At 46.2% G+C, this 19,557-nt stretch overlaps 1 protein-coding gene across 4 annotated transcripts in view; it reads right to left on the bottom strand.

Moving 5' to 3' along the window:
- xpnpep2 (X-prolyl aminopeptidase (aminopeptidase P) 2, membrane-bound) overlaps positions 1–19,557 on the bottom strand; it is a 118,343-nt gene that overhangs the window by 51,099 nt on the left and 47,687 nt on the right. For all 4 annotated transcript variants that reach the window (XM_038776065.1, XM_038776067.1, XM_038776066.1 and 1 more), the window contains 5 exons: positions 18,429–18,536; positions 18,270–18,347; positions 15,353–15,499; positions 8,858–8,959; positions 5,507–5,588 (listed from right to left, as the gene is read on the bottom strand). In XM_038776065.1, coding sequence (XP_038631993.1) covers positions 5,507–5,588; positions 8,858–8,959; positions 15,353–15,499; positions 18,270–18,347; positions 18,429–18,536 — 517 coding nt within the window. The remainder of the gene's footprint in view (positions 1–5,506; positions 5,589–8,857; positions 8,960–15,352; positions 15,500–18,269; positions 18,348–18,428; positions 18,537–19,557) is intronic.

Genomic DNA, 19,557 nt, shown 5'->3' with positions numbered 1-19,557 from the left:
ATTGTGGCACCCCTATCTATGAATATATTTATTCGAGCTAACAGATGGTCATATAGGTTCTATTTATAACACCCTGAACTCTCGGGAATTTTTCCACACGGTCAGAGTTCTGTATTTTCCCCAATTGGTGTATCCTTTGCACATAGAACGGGCTAAAGGTGTCTGCTTTGGCAATCATGGCATCAGTCATTTGCTTTATGTGAGTATGAGCTGCCGACTGGTTTATCTGCCAGGTGCCAGCTTTAGTTGGAAGGAAGGGTCCTGCTGAATAAAATGTGAAGACTGTTGCAACCTTCACAGTTATGGGAAGAGCTGTGCCAATTAGTAAGGCTGTCTGTCTGTTAGTCAAGTTGCAGCAGATGGCATTGTTTCAGAAAGGTAGATTAAGGCACCAATGAGACTATCATAAGTGCTTACATGTGCCCATTCAGCTGGCAGTGGTTATATGATTGGACTAAGTGGATAGAAATTGTTGACTGTGATAAAGACACTACATTGGTGTTAATTGGAACGTGATCAAAATCCAACATGAGTAAAATAGCAGTTTATATTAAATACTAAAGCAATGTTTAACCTGATTATTTTTGAAGTGCAAATTTCGTAGAGTAAGAATATTGTCCATTTTGTTCAAACTTCTATTCCCCTTCCACTTTTCTCCTGAAAATACTGAGACTCACTGAGGTACAGTTCCAGGGATGCTGAGCAGCTTGTTGCCTAAGTGATTATTCTTCACGTGTCAGTTTAGTGATTGTTGCCAGATTGTTGCCAAATGTGTGTGTGATGATATGATCTGCATACTCGTCGGCCATTGGGCCAGAACGTCGGCTTACCATTGGCCCTGGTCGGTCATGTGTCTCTCGACCGATTGGCCGAGAGGCTGAGTTAACCACGCCTCTATCAACGAGGTATAAATGCTCAGAAGCCTGACGATCGTCCCTTTCCACTGTAGACGATCGCCAGGCTGTGTTCTAGTTAATTAAAGCCTGACTTTGGTAAATCACTCGCCTCACGTGCAATCGATGGTGCATCAATTTAATTAACTACAACTTTGAAGATGGAGTTCCGCATCAAGCCCGAATGCCTCCGCATCAGCCCGCAAACTCCGAACTCTACAGAACTTTTCAAACTCTGGCTGACTTGCCTCGAAGGGTTCCTAGCATCTACAACCACCCCCCCCACCGGGGCACAGAAGCTGCACGTCCTCCACTCCAGCGTGGGTATTGACGCTTACTCAATAATCGAAGACGAAACAGATTATGATGACGCTATACAAAAGCTAAAAGGACAATTCATCCAACCGATCAACAGGGTATTCGCTCGACATCTGCTGGCCACCAGAAAGCAGGTCCCCGGTGAGTCTCTAGACCAATACGCCCGGGCCCTCTGTGCCCTGGGGAGAGGTTGCGCCTGTGAAGCGGTGTCCGCTACAGAGCACATGGAGCTACTCGTCAGAGACGCTTACGTGGCTGGGATGCTGTCTCCCCTGATCCGCCAGCGGATGCTGGAAAGAGACGAACTCAGTTTAACGGAGACGCTGACTCTCTCCGCCTCCCTGGAGGTCGCAGATCTAAGCGCTCGCACCTATGACCCTGGCCAGGCCGCCTCCTGGCACGCTTCCCACCAGCTACCCACCGCTCCCGGCCTCCCTCAGGCTTGTGCCGCGGGGCGACCCGATAAATCCGCGGGGCCCCACTGCTACTTTTGTGGGTACGCTAAGCACCCTCGCTCGCGCTGCCCAGCCCGCTCCGCCCTCTGTAAGAGCTGCGGGAAGAAGGGCCACTACTCCACGGTCTGCCAGGCCAAAACGCTGGCTGCAGCGTTTCTGGAAGCTGCACAGCACTCTCCCCCCCCTCCTCCAGGCCTCTGCAAACGGCCTGTGTGCCTCCCTCTCTCCTCCAGGGCCCCTCCAGCTGCTCCCGACTCGCGCCCCGCCGGCCGACATGCGCACCTCCCCGGCCCCTCCAGGCCTCTGCCTGCCCGCCGCGCACGTTTCTTCCCCCCGCCCCCGGGCCCCGGCGCCCGACCGGCTCGCCTCTCCGGGCCCCCCTGGTCCCTGCCTGCCCGCAGCGGCCCTGCTTCCCCCGCTCCCGGACCCCGGCTCCCCCCACCCCCGGGCCCCGGCGCCCGACCGGCTCGCCTCTCCGGGCCCCCCTGGTCCCTGCCTGCCCGCAGCGCGACTCATTCTTCACGTGTCAGTTTAGTGATTGTTGCCAGATTGTTGCCAAATGTGTGCCAAAGAAAGCAGTACGTACGTTCCCCAACCGGAAACCATGGCTCAATCGCGAGATTGACTCCCTACTGAAGAACAGGTCTGAGGCGTTCAAGACAGACGACACTGTCCTATACAAGAAATCCAGGTACAACCTCTGCAAAGCCATCCGAGATGCCAAGAGAGAATATCAAACCAAGCTAGAGTCACAGACAGACTCTCGGAGGCTGTGGCAAGGACTAAACAACATAACGGGCTACAACGCAAACCGAGCAGTATCTCTGGCAGCAACGCACCTTTCCCAATGAACTCAATGCATTCTATGATCGGTTCGAGAAGGTAACCAACAAGCCGCTGTCGAGTGCCCCAGCAGCCCATAACTCACCCATACCCACCATCACAGCTTCCGAAGTCAGATCGGCCTTCCTGAAAGTGAACCCTCGGAAGGCGATGGGCCTGGACCAGATCCCTGGTCGTGCACTCAGGGCCTGCGCGGACCAGCTGGCAGAGGAGTTCGTAGACATCTTTAACCTGCCCCTGCTCCACTCCGAGATCCCCACCTGCTTCAAGAAGACCACCATCATACCGGTGCCCAAGAAAAACCAGACAACGTGCCTCAATGACTACCGTCTGGTGGCCCTGACTTCAGTCGTAATGAAGTGCTTCGAGAGGTTGATCATGAAGTGCATCACCTCCATACTCCCAGAGCGCCTTGACCCACTGCAATTCGCATACCGTTGCAACCGGTCCACATCAGACACCATTGCCCTGGCCCTACACATCCTCAGAGCTTCTCAAAAACAAGGACTCCTACATCAGACTCCTATGTATTAACTACAGCTCTGCCTTCAACACCATAGTCCCAGCCAAGATCATATCAAAGCTCCAAAACCTAGGACTTGGCTCCCCATTCTGCAACTGGATCCTCGATTTTCTGACCAACAGACCACAATCAGTAAGAATGAACAACAACACCTCCTCCACAATAGTCCTGAATACCGGGGCCCTGCAAGGCTGCATACTTAGCCCCCTACACTGCTCCCTGTACACACACGACTGCGTGGCAAAACTTGGTTCCAACTTCATCTACAAGTTTGCTGACGATACGAACATAGTGGGCCAGATCTCGAATAATGATGAGTCAGAATACAGGAGGGAGTTAGAGAACCTAGTGGAGTGGTGTAATGACAACAATCTCTCCCTCAATGCCAGCAAAACTAAAGAACTGGTCATTGACTTCAGGAAGCAAAGTACTGTACACACCCCTGTCAGCATCAACAGGGCCGAGTTGGAGATGGTTAGCAGTTTCAAATTCCTCGGGCTGCACGTCGCCAAAAATCTGTCCTGGTCCACCCACGTCGACGCTGCCACCAAGAAAGCACAACAGCGCCTGTACTTCCTCAGGAAACTAAGGAAATTCGGCATGTCCACATTAACCCTTACCAACTTTTACAGATGCACCATAGAAAGCATCCTATCGGGCTGCATCACAGCCTGGTATGGCAACTGCTCGGCCCAGGACCGCAAGAAGCTTCAGAGAGTCATGAACACCGCCCAGTCCATCACACAAACCTGCCTCCCATCCATTGACTCCATCTACAACTCCCGCTGCCTGGGGAAAGTGAGCAGCATAATCAAAGATCCCTCCCACCCAGCTTACTCACTTTTCCAACTTCTTCCACCGGGCAGGAGATACAGAAGTCTGAGAACACGCACGAACAGTCTCAAAAACAGCTTCTTCCCCACTATCACCAGACTCCTAAATGACCCTCTAATGGACTGGCCTCATTAACACTACACCTGTATGCTTCATCCGATGCCGGTGCTTATGTAGTTACATTGTATATCTTGTGTTGCCCTATTATGTATTTTCTTTTATTCCCTTTTCTTCCCATGTACTTAATGATCTGTTGAGCTGCTCGCAGAAAAATACTTTTCACTGTATCTCGGTACACGTGACAATAAACAAATCCAATCCAATCCAATCCAATCTTTCCATAGGTGGCTCTACAGCGGAGCCTGATGCTGACCTCACTCAGTGTCCATACGCACACACACACTTTCTAGCAGCAGCAGGAACAGAACACCGAGCTGATTTCCCCTTATCGTACCCTAGCTGAGGATGAGATCAGTTCTGTTCCGAGGTACGGTAGAATCGCCATAGTCCCAGGTGACCGTAGGCTGCTTTCCCCTTTGAGGACTACCTTATCAAATTCTGGTGCCATCTTCAACGATTTGTGAATATGTGCTCTGAGGTTTCCCTGATCTTGCACCACCCTCAGTAATACTATTTAGATTGCACTGCCTTTCCAAGCAGTTTCTTCTAAAGTTAAACACTTCACAGTTACCTGCAATAAACTTCATTGACTGTTCATTAGCCCAATTCATCACTCTATATATTCGCTTGAAGTCTGCTACTAGTATGTTCATTATTTACTACATTGTCAAGTTTTGTATCATCCACAAACTTCTAAATTGTACTCACTATACCCAAGCTCATGTACATAATGAAGAAAGTAATGGTACTAATAATGCCCTCTGGGGATCCCACTGCATACTTCTCCAGTCAAACTGTTCACCACTACTTTCTGCCTCCTACCCTTGAGCCAGTTTTGTACCCAATTTACCAAGTGTCTCTACTGTATGGATAACTGATCCTCATCAAATGCCTTTTGAAAATCTACACATGCAACATCTTCAGCATTTCTTCCATCACCATCATTATTTCCTCAAAGACGTCAGTCAGGTTAGTCAGATATGATTTGCCTTAAATACACTTTGGCTGTCCTGCACTTACTCACTTGATTAGTCTTTATTAGTGTCACAAGTCGGCTTATATTAACACTGCAGTGAAGTTACTGTGAAAAGCACCTGGACACCACACTATGGCGACTGTTCAGGTACACCGTGGGGGAATTCAGAATGTCCAATTCATCTGACAAGCACATCTTTTGGGGCTTGTGGGAGGAAACTGGAGCACCCAGAGGAATCCCACGCAGACACGGGGAGAACGTGCAGACTCCGCACAGGCAGTGACCCAAGACGGATTCGAACTTGGGACCCTGGTGCTGTGAAGCAACAGTACTAACAACTGTGCTAGCGTGTCGCCACGCTTCTCCAAAAGAAAATTCATTTCACCCTTGACAATTAACTCCAGAGGTTGCCCCAATTTTTAATTGATCGATAATCCAGGAAAACATACTTCAATTTGGGCTTTACTGAGTTTCCAAAGATAGTTACTGCTTTTTGGTTTTTTTAGTACAAGTTGAAATTAATTATGTTGTGGGATAAACAAACCTGATGAAGTCTGCAGTCAACAGTGTGTAAGATTGAAAAAAAGGATTGTATGGAATGTCGTTCCCTCGAAGGTTGAACAGCCCTAGATGAAAATTTACAGGAAAATTTATTTTAGTAAGAAGTAATATTTGCACAATTGCTAAAACTGATGCATTATTATTTTCATTTGGAACAGATCGACTTCTGTCAGTAACACTCCCACCTTCAGTGGATTTGAATGAGCCGAGGGAGGAGACCAAATATTTTACAGCTGTTGCAGGCACTTACAAACTAGTGACTGTTTTTGTGCAGTTTCCTCTTTGTTAGTTTTAGGGTAAACCATGTTTGACGTTCATTTATGTGGTGTGGTCATATAAGAAATCCAAATACTGGAAGTTAATGGTTGGTTTTTTCTTCAACAGCCAAAAATGCTCATTAACTGTGAAAAATATAGATGTGAGAGAACTCACACCTGGACTGTGTGTGATTGAAGATGAGAATTTGAGAGACAAATAGGCCATGAAATTCAGTTCATTAGTGCTTGTTTCTGGTGTTGCAAGTGCCGATTTGCCTCCAGAATAGTGTCCATGGGATGCACAGGCATTTCTGTTGCAATGGATGCCATTTTGATGAGCACAAATACACGAACATCCACTGGAGCAATCCACAGCACAGTAACCATATTGTGACATTAATCTGCGTGCAACTCAACACCGCCAAACACACTATTCACCTCGCACAGCTGGAAGGAACTCCATTCACCAGCATTGTTTAAAGGGACTATTGACTACTTTCAGGTTGTTGTTGATTGATTTCTTCCAGCTATTCTTGCGATTATGAAACTGTTTAGTGGTTTCTCGAGGTGTTTAAAGTTGCTAAGGTTTACAGGGAGTATTGTAAGATGTGCTGAAGAGCTTTGTTCTGACTTAAAGGATTCTGCACAAACCACTTGCCCCATAAACAGGTGTGTAGTAGCCCCTAAGTGCGGCCCCTTAGACGACTGAATGAGCAGGACACAGAGAAGGACAAGGTGTTGGAAAAGAGAGAAGGAAGAGGGGGAAGAGAGCTTGCAGCAGGACACTATAATCAACCAGGCTATTTGGGGAGAATGCCTCAGCCTCAAACTCAATGAGAAAAAGCATATCAGATATTTGTACTTTGCGAAAGTGTCCTCATTAAAATCTGTCAACTGCTGCAGCCAGAAGTACAGCCTTGGAGCAGGGCAAGATTGACATCACCAAGCACATAAAGTGACAACTTTAGCTGTGCTTCCCATTGGTAAGTATCTAAATCTAGTTTGTCCATTCGTATTAGAAACGTCAATTATTTATGACCATGTATTCAGATAATTTTTAGAATATTTTCTTTGACTCTCAATATTTTGACTTTGTCATTTTCTGTGAAAACAGTAGGGAAAATAATCCAATGCCGAAAAGTTTCCAAAGGCGTAAGAGTATGCTGACAGTTTTGCTACTGGCTGGGGGCATCTGCCAGGGCCAAGGGAAATAGCGGGGGATGACTTGTGCGCTTGGGCTGACCCACGTGGGACAACCTAATCACCACTAGGTTCGCCATCTAAGCTGCCTGGCCACTGGGAGACCAGCCTGCCCAGCATCATATATCCCTGGAGGCAGCCCTCTGGAGCAACCGGGCCGGTATGAGTCCGGAAGTCATACGGGTGTCACTGGTGGCATGGTGCTATCTTGTTCTGCCCGCTGACCATTGGATGCGCCAGCAACAGGTGGGAGCAGTTTCAGAGGCAATGTGTGATATCCAGGCCAGCACTGAACAGGTGGTGGCCGCGGTGGATTTCAAAGGCACTGCGGTGTTCCTGCACCTCCACTATGGGAGTCAGAAGCACGGGCCCCCTCCCTAGGGTGCCCAATTGCCTCTGGGTTACTCCTTGTGATCAGGGCGTGACCGGTATAATCACTGGGAGCTCTGCTCTCACCTGGCGCTGCCAATTCAGGAAGCCCGCTCTCGTCTCAACCGGGCTATGTTAGCGGCCATGGAGCACAGGAACTGTGCCACAGGACTGTATCATATCACTCTGCGACTGTGCCACGCCCCTGTGCGACCGCTCCACGTCGCTCAGTAACCATGCCATGTCATTCAGTGACCGTGCCAGGTCCCTCTGGCTCAGGTCAGACAGCACCAGGCAAATGCTCCCAATGCCCGCAGCCACTGCCTTTTGTGTCTGGGCCGTGCACTGGAGCGCCGCAGCAATATTCATGTGGCCCTGGTACATGGCTGCCTGTGACATGGCTGTCCAGACCTGAGCCTCAGCCACCGCCCACACAATATTCCCGGGGCCTTGGACATCCTGACCCTGGCCTTGACCACCGTGGCTGCCACCCGTTCGGTGTTGGCCTGCCCCAGCAAGCGGTTGGACTACTCGAACTGCACCTGTAGGCGCTGGATGGTTGCTGATACCCCCTCCAGTAGACCCTGGCTCTGCATCTGCATCACTGACAAGGCTTCATATCATGTGCCCAGACCGAATAGGAAAACGGACCAGTAGCCCGGAGCACCACCGCCCAGGATCCATGTGGCACCAGCGTCTCCTGGCTTGAAGTCATGCAGCTGTGTGCGCCGACCAGTGCCCATCACAAAGCAGTCCTGTCGCTGGCGGATCTGAGCACCTATGTCCGGAATTCAGAGGCTAAGGCGAGACCTGAGCCACTTCCCATCAGTAACTCTGCCAGTGCCCCTCCCGTGGTGGCATGAGGGTTCACCTGGTAACTGAAAAGGAAGCGGGCCAGTCACTTCTCCCAAGATCCCGTGGTCGGTTCTTCATGGCCCTTTGGATGGTATGGACTGCCCGTTCGGCAAACCCGTTTGAGGCCGGGTGATATGGGGCAGTCCACATCTGTTGGATTCCGATCGCGGCCTCAAACCTCTGCTCTTTGTGGTTTTTATAAGTGACTTGGATGAGGAAGTGGAAGGGTGGGTCAGTAAGTTTGCCGATGGCACAAAGGTTGGGGGTGTCGTAGATAGTGTTGAGGGCTGTTGCAGGTTACAACAGGACAGTGGCAGGAGGCGGAGCTGGGCTGAGAAGTGGCAGATGGAGTTCAACCTCGGTAAATGTGAAGTGATTCATTTTGGAAGGTTCAATTTGAATGCTGAATACAGGGTTAGAGGCAGGATTCTTGGAAGTGTGGAGGAACAGAGGGATCTTGGATTCCACGTACATCGATCCCTCAAAGCTGCCACCCAGGTTGATAGGGTTGTTAAGAAGGCATAGGGTGCCAGCAGGGGGTTTGAGTTGTTTAGAACATAGAACATAGAACACTACAGCACAGTACAGGCCCTTCGCTCCACGATAAACTGGAAAGGCAGAACAGATAATAGTTAAAAAGGAATATCTCTCACATGCAGTTTCATCCAGCCCAGAGATTAACACTGCTGTGGGTTGGTAAATGTTCTCTTCCATCTTGGTACGAATTTCCTTGACTTTCATTTGCCATGTTCTACCTGCAATGCAATACACAGGTGATGAAAACTGCCGCGCCTGACAGAGTGAATGCATTGGAGCTTTTATAAGATCAATTGTTATTTTTAAACAGGACGGCATTTCAAGTATCGTTTTTTTTCACAAGCCCACAAAGTAAACACAAATGCGGAAAGCTATTTGGGGTGTCCAAACATAAAAGCTGGGTAGAAAAGATAACTATCGGCGTGATTTAATTGCTGCTTTTCGGACGCAGAGTGGCCATTAAATCAGTGGCGTATGTCATCAGGCCTAAATTCGAGGCAGAATCAGAGAGGCGGGTCAAGAATTGGGTCCTTGGACCCATTAATGTACGAGATTTGGCCACACCGATTGTACCCATGATGATGAAAGATGGTTTGGTAAGTATATGTGGTAATTTTAAAGTCACTATCAATCCGGTACTGTATCCAGAGCTGTATTCTCTACCCTTCATTTATGATTTATTTATTGGGTTGACTGGAGGCCAGCATTTCAGTAAAGTTTACCTTAGTCAAGCTTATACTCCCACTGCTTGTTAATGGGATTTCCCATTGAAGCAACCCAACGCCACAGGGAAACCCACGGGTGTAGTTGAGCTGCCGGCGGGAAAAGTGAATATCTGTTACTGGAAGGAATGAAGAAGAGCATCATCAAATTTAGATGCTGCACTCCAGGGACTAGAAGATTATGGGCTACAAGGGAGAGAGAGCAGTTGAACACGTGGCTGCAGGGATGGTGCAGGAGGGAGGGTTTCAGATTCCTGGACAATTGGGGCTCATTCTGGGGTAGGTGGGACCTCTACAAACGGGATGGTGTACACCTGGACCAGAGGGGTACTAATATCCTGGGGGGGGGGGGGGGGGGGGTGGGTTTACTAATGCTCTTCGGGAGGGTTTAAACTAGTTCAGCTGGGGATTGGGAACCTGAATTGTAGCTCCAGTACACAAGAAGCTGAGGGTAGTGAGGTCATGAGGAAGGTTTCAAAGTTGCAGGAGTGTACCGGCAGGAAGGAAGGTGGTTTAAAGTGCGTCTACTTCAATGCCAGGAGCATCCGGAATAAGGTGGGTGAGCTTGCGGCATGGGTTAGTACCTGGGACTTCGATGTTGTGGCCATTTCGGAGACATGGATAGAGCAGAGCGAGGAATGGTTGTTGCAGGTGCCGGGGTTTAGATATTTCAGTAAGCTCAGGGAAGGTGGTAAGAGAGGGGGAGGGGTGGCAATGTTAGTCAAGGACAGTATTCCGGTGACTGAGAGGACATTTGATGAGGACTCGAATACTGAGGTAGTATGGGCTGAGTTAAGAAACAGGAAAGGAGAGGTCACCCTGTTAGGGCTTTTCTATAGGCCTCCGAAAAGTTCCAGAGATGTAGAGGAAAGGATTGCAAAGATGATTCTGGATAGGAGTGAAAGTAACAGGGGGACTTTAGCTTTCCAAATATTGACTGGAAACACTATAATTCGAGTACTTTAGATGGGTCCGTTTTTGTCCAATGTGTGCAGGAGGGTTTCCTAATGCAGTATGTAGATAGGCCAACAAGAGGCGAGGCCATATTGGATTTGGTACTGGGTAATGAACCAGGACAGGTATTAGACTTGGAGGTAGGTGAGCACTTTGGTGATAGTGACCACAATTCGATTAAGTTTACTTTAGCGATGGAAAGGGATAGGTATATACCGCAGGGCAAGAGTTATTGCTGGGGGAAAGGCAATTATGATGCGATGAGGCAAGACTTAGGATGCATCGCCTGGAGAGGAAAACTGCAGGGGATGGACACAATGGAAATGAGGAGCATGTTCAAGGAACAGCTACTGCGTGTCCTTGATAAGTATATACCTGTTAGGCAGGGAGGAAGTGGTCGAGCGAGGGAACCATGGGTTTCTAAAGCAGTTGAAACAGAGGAAGAAGGAGGCTTATGTAAAGATGAGACGTGATGGTTCAGTTAGGGCGCTTGAGAGTTACAAGTTAGCTAGGAAGGCTCTAAAGAGAGAGCTAAGAAGAGCCAAGCGAGGACATGAGAAGTCTTTGGCAGGTAGGATCAAGGATAACCCTAAAGCTTTTTATAGATATGTCAGGAATAAAAGAATGACTAAGGTAGAGTAGGGCCAGTCAAGGACAGTAGTGGGAAGTTGTGCGTGGAGTCTGAGGAGATAGGAGAGGTGCTAAATGAGTATTTTTCGTCTGTATTCACACAGGAAAAAGACAAAGTTGTCGAGGAGAATACTGAGATACAGGCTACTAGACTAGAAGGGCTTGAGGTTTATAAGGAGGAGGTGTTAGCGATGTGAAAATAGTGTGAAAATAGATAAGTCCCCAGGCCGGATGGGATTTATCCTAGGATTCTTTGGGAAGCTAGGGAGGAGATTGCTGAGCCTTTGGCTTTGATCTTTAAGTCATCTTTGTATACAGGAATAGTGCCAGAAGACTGGAGGATAGCAAATGTTGTCCCCTTGTTCAAGAAGGGTAGTAGAGATAACCCCGGTAATTATAAACCAGTGAGCCTTACTTCTGTTGTGGGAAAAGTCTTGGAAAGGTTTATAAGAGATAGGATGTATAATCATCTGGAAAGGAATAATTTGATTAGAGATAGTCAACATGGTTTTGTGAAGGGTAGGTCGTGCCTCACAAACCTCATTGAGTTCTTCGAGAAGGTGACCAAACAGGTGGATGAGGGTAAAGCAGTTGATGTGGTGTATATGGATTTCAGTAAAGCTTTGATAAGGTTCCCCACGGTCGGCTATTGCAGAAAATACAAAGTCATGGGATTCAGGGTGATTTAGCAGTTTGGATCAGAAATTGGCTAGCCAATAGAAGACAAAGGGTGGTGGTTGATGGGAAATGTTCTGACTGGTGTCCAGTTACTAGTGGTGTACGATAAGGATCTGTTTTGGGGCCGCTGCTGTTTGTCATTTTTATAAATGACCTGGAGGAGGGCGTAGAAGGATGGGTGAGTAAATTTGCAGATGACACTAAAGTCGGTGGAGTTGTGGACAGTGCAGAAGGATGTTACAAGTTACAGAGGGACATAGATAAGCTGCAGAGCTGGGCTGACAGGTGGCAAATGGAGTTTAATGCAGAAAAGTGTGAGGTGATTCATTTTGGAAGGAATAACAGAAAGACAGAGTACTGGGCTAATGGTAAGATTCTTGGTAGTGTGGACGAGCAGAGAGATCTCGGTGTCCATGTCCATAGATCCCTGAAAGTTGCCACCCAGGTTGAGAAGGTTGTTAAGAAGGCGTACGGTGTGTTAGCTTTTATTGGTAGAGGAATTGAGTTTCGGAGCCATGAGGTCATGTTGCAGTTGTACAAAACTCTGGTGCGGCCGCATTTGGAGTATTGTGTGCAGTTCTGGTCGCCACATTATAGGAAGAATGTGGAAGCATTGGAAAGGGTACAGAGGAGATTTACAAGGATGTTGCCTGGTATGATGGGAAGATCATATGAGGAAAGGCTGAAGGACTTGAGGCTGTTTTCATTAGAGAGAAGAAGGTTAAGAGGTGACTTAATTGAGGCATACAAGATGATCAGAGGATTAGATAGGGTGGACATTGAGAGCCTTTTTCCTCGGACGGTGATGTCCAGCATGAGGGGACATAGCTTTAAATTGAGGGGAGATAGATATAGGACAGATGTCAGAGGTAGGTTCTTTACTCAGAGTAGTAAGGGCGTGGAATGCCCTGCCTGCAACAGTAGTGGACTCGCCAACACTAAACGCATTCAAATTGTCATTGGATAGGCATATGGACTTTAGAGGGGTTTCACAGGACGGCACAACATCGTGGGCTGAAGGGCCTGTACTGCGCTGTAATGTTCTATGTTCTATGTTCTAAGTACAGAAGGATAAATGTGAAATCTTCTATTGAATACCTAGGGCACATCCTAGATTCAAAGGGACTGCACAAATCATCTTCAGAAGTAAAAGCCATAACGGAAACCTGCACCTCAAAACGTAAATTGACTTTGATTGCTTTTGGGGTTATTAAATTATTCTGGAATGTTTACCCTAATCTAGCAACTATTCTCAAGCCTTAACACAACTTATTGTGTCAGAACAAGAAATGGAAATGGTTAGATCACTCCTTCGTAAAGCCAACGAGACGGTACTAAAACCAGAGGTCCTGACACGCTTTGATCCACAGTTACCCTTGCAACAGGCTGGCGACATATCACCTTATGGAGTGGGAGCATTGGTTTCTCACATAATGCCCAGTGCTGAAAAGAAGCATTTGCACCAAGATCCCTGAATAAAGAAGAAATGAACTATGCACAGTTAGGGAAGGAAGTTCTTGGCATCATTTTCGGAATCAAAAGTTGTTCCCAATACCCATATGGAAGAAAATTTAATTTACTAATGGACCATCAACCACTGACAATGATTTGTGGGCCGCACACCGGTATTCCATCTCCAGCAATGAGGTAGAAGCAGAGATGGGCATTGCTGTTGTCAACACATGTGTCCGCAATAAAATGCTGATGGACTCTCCAGATGACCTTTACTGAACAAGTTGTCAATTAATAGTTCGAGTGGTACTATTTTCTATTTCGAAGAAGTTGATAACACTTCTGTAACCACAGGACACGTTATACCGAACATAATCCACTACTGTCAAAAGTTATGAACATGGTACCTTGTGGCAAGACTATGGGTAGAAACCCAGAGTTGAAGCCATAAGTTATCTTTGGGGAATGAGTAAATGTGTCCCAAACCAATTTCAGGAAGGCCATTATGGATAGTAAGGATTAAGGAAGTCGACAGGAGATAGTATTTTTGGTGGCCAGGGCTCAGTTTGTGCAAGGCTCAACCTGCCACCATTAGCGCCATTATGCCCATGGGATTGGCAGAAGGGTCATTGCAAAGTGTTGATATAGATTATGCTAAACCATTCAAAGGATGAATGTTTTGCATTGTGGTAGATGCGCACTGGAAATGGCCTGAAGTCACCTTTATGAAGATTACGTCCTTGGTGAGAACAAACGAATGTCTGGGTGAGGTTTGTGCAAGATTTGGTTATCCTGAACAACTTGTTAGCGACAATGGGCCACAGTTCATTTCACAAGAATTCACAAATTAGCTGAAGGAGAACGAAACAGAATCCAAAACATCTGATCTGCTCCTTATCATCCTGCCACAAATAAGGTGGCTGAAAGGTTTGATCAAATAATTAAGTATTCATTGAAGATAACTCATGAACATTGTCTAAATAACTAAGTCAATTCCTGATGACATACAGGAATATAACACATTCAACAACCCAAAGTTCTCCGACATTACTCGTGGTAAAACATCAGTTACGCACAGCGTTTGATTTACTGAAGCCGCCTGAGACCAGAAAAATTGTTGAAATGAAACGGAAAAGTCAGGTTTTGGGACGTGAGAACGCAGCTAAGCGCCATGTTTTCCAGAAAGGTCAGGAAGTATTGCCAAGGAGCTATACCACCAGTGAGAAGTGGATACCTGTCATTGTCTTAGCACAGACAGGACCGGTCTCCTGTAACGTTCAAACTCGGGATGATGTTGTGTGGAGGAGACACGCTGACCAACTATTAGCAACTTGACCCAGTTTGCCAGAGACAGAGCCAACCGAGAGCCCACAACAAACTGTGCTCAATGAAGACCTAGATATTCCTGAGAACCTGACAATAGCAGAACCAACTGTGCAAGACAGAACCCCAGCTGAGGACACTGCAAGACCAAGTCAACCTCCAAAAACTCCGTCAACTCCGGTTGAGACAATACGGACAAGGTCCAAAGTAAACTATAAACGGCAGAGGTTGCAGTCAGCACGAGGGGTGCCTGAGGTTTGCTGACAACCACTCAGAAATCAATGTCCTCCAAAATATCTAATTTATTGACTGTTGTGCTTATTAATTGTTCATATTATAAATTTTGATTGGTAATGTTATATTGCGTTTCATTGTAGGAACCTCAAATGTAAAGGGGAGGAAAGTGTTGGGTATTCATGTTTGTTCCTAGTTGGAACAAGGTCACTTTAAGAGTCTGATCATATGACATATTGATAACATCATCAGCCATTTGCGCTAGCAAACGGGCAGATTATCCTAACAGCCTGTCGAGTAAACATCTTTCCAATAAAGCAGCCTGTACAGAAAACATCTTTCCAATAAAGGTCTTGTTTGTTCGTACTTTCATGGTCTGCAAGCCTATCCTTTGAAAATTATAAGGGATCTGATCTTGTGTGAGGTATTGGAATTTTCAGGATGCAGTGGGATTTCTCCATAATTAACATTCTCTCAGGTTGGTGCTAAAATTGGCCCATTTAAAAAAAGCCAGAGTAGGAGTATAATTTTCTCCTCCAAAAAAATGGCAAGAACTTTCAACAGAAGTATTCTATTCACAACATGCTTTTTGCTTTAATTTTAAGAGAAATAATTTACCAAAGAACTCATCTGGAATTTTGAAAATATCATCTGTCGGGGCTGGTGGGCGTTCTGCAGCCCAGATAATATCCACTAAGTTGTTTTCTTTAGCAACAAATTGTCGTTTGCCTTGAAGCAAAGGCTTTTCGTAATTTTCCCACTCCACTGTTTGAAAAGAACAAAAGCACAGCAAACATTTATCCATTGATGCAGTGTTTATCTCGAGTATTCATGTCCTGAAATGTTTGATAGCGTCTTGTCATGTCAAAGCTCTTCACGCATGAAGTTACTATCACAGTACAGAGCCGGCTACATTGACAAACATAGCAGCCATTCTGTGTCAGCAGCATCCCCAAGTAAAGGAGAATGGGCAATTAATCTGACTCTTAGGGTCGTTGGGAAGGTTAGAATGTTGCTCAGGACATCAGGAATGCTCCCTGCTCTTGGAAGAGCCTCAAGACACATTTGATAGGCATCTGAACCAACAATTGGAATTTCATTTTAATAAGCATAACATAATTCACAAGAAGAAAATTCCTCACCCTTACTAAAGTTTTGAAACAAAGCTAAAGGTCTGCATCATAATGTTCAAACATTCAAATTTGGTGTTACACATTAAGTTGCCTTACTGACACAAAAGAATATATTAATGACCATTCCCATCAACTTCATTGATAATATCATCGGACACTGTCATACTTACACTATATTCGGTTCAACGCATGAGTATTTTACAAAAAAGAAACTTTATTTTCTCCCTCCTCTCGAAGATTTTGGTGGTTGCTGAAATATAGTCCTGAAGATAATAGTTGTCCTATGGTACTTTACGTGATCAATCTTCATGTGAGACGAGATCATAAAAGTCAACAATCCAGTCAACTATGGAACACAGAGAAGTCTCATCCTTTCCTTGCTCAATATATTCATGACACTTTCCAGGCTAATAGAGTGGGAATTCTGGATGCTTAATAATTAGACTAGTAGGGTGTTCTCTCAGTCACTCTTTTGATTTTGAGTTGTGGTTAATCATCTCTAGCGCCTTCATGCTAAAATCCTTGCTATGGTTTTGATATATAATTCCAGTATAATCAGGACGTCCATCTTTTTATTCTGGAATTCTTTACCCTAATTTAGAAGGCAGTAGGTTGGGAATTTTCCTTTATAGTTCTCTTTTACCATGTTTATTGACAATAAGCCTCTATCCGTTTGCTCTCATGTCACCCCAACATCTTACCCTCTGTAATTTCCATTGTGTACCCCATTTCCCCCATCTGTCCCCACCTGTTCTCCCCCAATGCTCCTTCACTCATCTAAGTCCTCACGCATCTTCACCATGCAGCATTTACTTCAATTGCTCTGCCTGTTCTCCTTCCTCAACTGGCCTGGCAGCATCTGTGCAGAGGGAAACAGAGTTAACATTTCCAATCCGATATGACCCCAGTTTTGAAGAAGAGTCATTTCATGCTGGCAACGCTAATGCTGTTTCTCGCTCCACAGATACTGCCAAACCTGCTGAATATTTCCAGCACTTTCTGCTTTTATTTCAGATTCTCTGCAACCATAGTATTATGCTTTGATTTATTTATCTTTCCTGTACTCATTTATGCTCCTTGCTCCTCACTCTCCAATGGTAGTGGAGCTTATTGAATGACATACAACTTGCAGACAGGAGCTGACCCATTGAAAGCAGTAGATGGAGTATTACTATTTATTGCAAACTATAGAAAAAAAACAGAGATTATGCTGGACGGAATGCCCATATCCAAATAGAATTTCAAGAGGGTGCATTTTAAGTTTTGGCATTTCTAATAGATTATTGTCTAATTTGCAGTGAGTGAGATAAATGGGTTTGAAGCAATGATGCAGTGTCTTCATAATGTGGCTGCTGGCATTGCTGGGAAGATTCCTCATGTACCAGTAGTGCCACTTGGAGGAATTTAAATCGTACTGCAACCATTTTTAAAGAGCACAAATTGAATTAATCATAAACTTGGATGCTACAGATGTTAAGGATGATCACCATAATTTTGCAATTCAAAGAGGAATACAAGGGGCTGGGTTCTCTGGTCTACGACGCCAAAATCACGTTCGGTGAGTGGCCGGAGAATCCCCGTTTGCGACAAAATCAGCCGCATTTGTAATGCTCCGACTCCTCTAAACCTCTAGGAGGTTACCTGAGGCCCACCCCCGATGCTCCGTCCCTGACCGGCCGAGCCCCTGTCGGTGAGGGTCTCTCATGCTATTTTTTTCCGGGACTCGGCATGGCGGCTGCAGACTCAGTCCAGCGCCGCCACAGTCGGGGGAGGGCTGATCTGTGGGCAGGAGGGACTTTGGAAGGGGCTGGGGGCACCGGTGAGGGGTGGTGCAGGGATGGCGAACCTGCCCCAAGGGGGGGGGGGGGCACTACTTGACAGGCCAAGTCCGCGTGCGCCCGGCTCCATATTGCATGTCGTGGCCGCTGCAGCCATGTGCATGCGCGGCTACGGACCCGGCAATTCTCCGGCCGTATCGGCAGCTGGAGCTGGGTGCTCGACACTGCGTGCCTGCTATCCCCCAACGAAACGGAGGATCGGTGGCCGTTTTGCGCCAATTTTTCGGTCGTAAAACGCCACCGTTCCCACGCCGGCATCAGGATATAGTCTTCAAATCAGAGAATCCAGCCCAGGAGCTGTGAAAACTCAATATTTTTCCCAAGGATTGAGTAAAATTAGCAAAGGCAGCATTCACCACCAATAAAAAACTTCCCCCACAAATCTTGGGCCCTTAAAGCTTGATTACAGAAGGAAGGCAACACTAAGGGCATTAAGAAGTTGTTCAGGTTGGAGATCTTTGGGATAAAAATCTGAGTTAGAATTTGAGATTGTTCTACGTCTTGATTTAAACATGATGATGATGGTGCCCAAAGCAAATAGATGAGAAAAATCTGTTTCCTTACCAATGGAAAAGACAAAGGGGTCAGCGCCAATTGTTTCTCCCTCTTTTGTTTCCGTCATAATCCAGTTTACAATAGTTGCTAAAAAACACAATATATTTTTAGAAATATAAAGGCAAGCTATTAACATTAGATCACTAAATCGCTCCTGATAAGACTCACTTTCCCCTCTGTTGAGCTCCCAGTTGCAGTCCATTTGGCGTTCAGCTTGAACCCAGTAGCGGCTATCTGTCCAGAGTGCAGCCTTCGTCCTACTGACTACCGCAGTACCTACAGATCAATTAGATGGACACATTTTAGTAAGGACACTATTTATTTATGCTTAAATTGTGCCTAAGAGTGAACAGTGGCATTTCCCTAAATGAATTGGGAAAGATTTTTAATTCTTCAATATGGACTTTTAATATTGGCTTTAAAGAAGGATGAAAGGGATGGATTAGAATTATTTGATAAAAGAACTGCATTTGAAAAATGCTTATTGTCACGGGTAGGCTTCAAATGAAGTTACTGTGAAAAGCCCCTAGTCGCCACATTCCAGTGCCTGTTCGGGGAGGCTGTTACGGGAATCAAACTGTGCTGCTGGCTTGTCTTGGTCTGCTTTCAAAGCCAGCGATTAGCCCTGTGAGCTAAACAGCCCCTGAACAACAAAGGAAAGCATACAGAATTGTTGAACTTGACTTAAATCAGAAGACATGCTGGAAAACTTGGCCAAGTTAATGCATATTTTATATCACTTCAAACTGTTGAATGTGTTGTTCAACATTTTCTGAATTTTCAAAAGACAGGAATGAACTTACATTGAAGTTAAAGATCTGCCATGGTCATACTGAACGTGGAGTAAGTTTGATGGGAATATGGTCTACGCCTGCTCCTATAGGATATTACCAAGTGTTTTACAGTCTATGATGCACAGATGCACAGTTTAAATATAGGAAATACAGTTGCCATTTGTACACCGAGGGCCCCACAAACAGTGAGACTTTTCCAGAATCTGGCGAATTTTGAAAGATTACAACTATTGCATCCACAATTCTGAGGGAAATTATCGTCAGACCATAAGATGTGGGCTATCAGGTCCACAAGATTTACCAGCCTTCAGTCTCATTAATGTTCCCATTACCTATTATATTGGTTAGCTCAGTTGGCGGGATAGCTGTTTCTTGATGAGGAGCGGCGCCAACAGCGTGGGTTCAATTCCTGAACTGGCTGACATTATTCATGAAGGCCCTGCCTTCTCAAATTTGCCCCTCGCCTGAGTGACCCCCAGATTAAATCACCACCAGTCAGCTCT

Source organism: Scyliorhinus canicula, chromosome 17, assembly GCF_902713615.1.
Source record: "Scyliorhinus canicula chromosome 17, sScyCan1.1, whole genome shotgun sequence".
Taxonomy (NCBI): Eukaryota; Metazoa; Chordata; class Chondrichthyes; order Carcharhiniformes; family Scyliorhinidae; genus Scyliorhinus; species Scyliorhinus canicula.
Note: the sequence above shows the minus strand (reverse complement) of the source record. Positions and strands in the feature narration are given on the sequence as shown.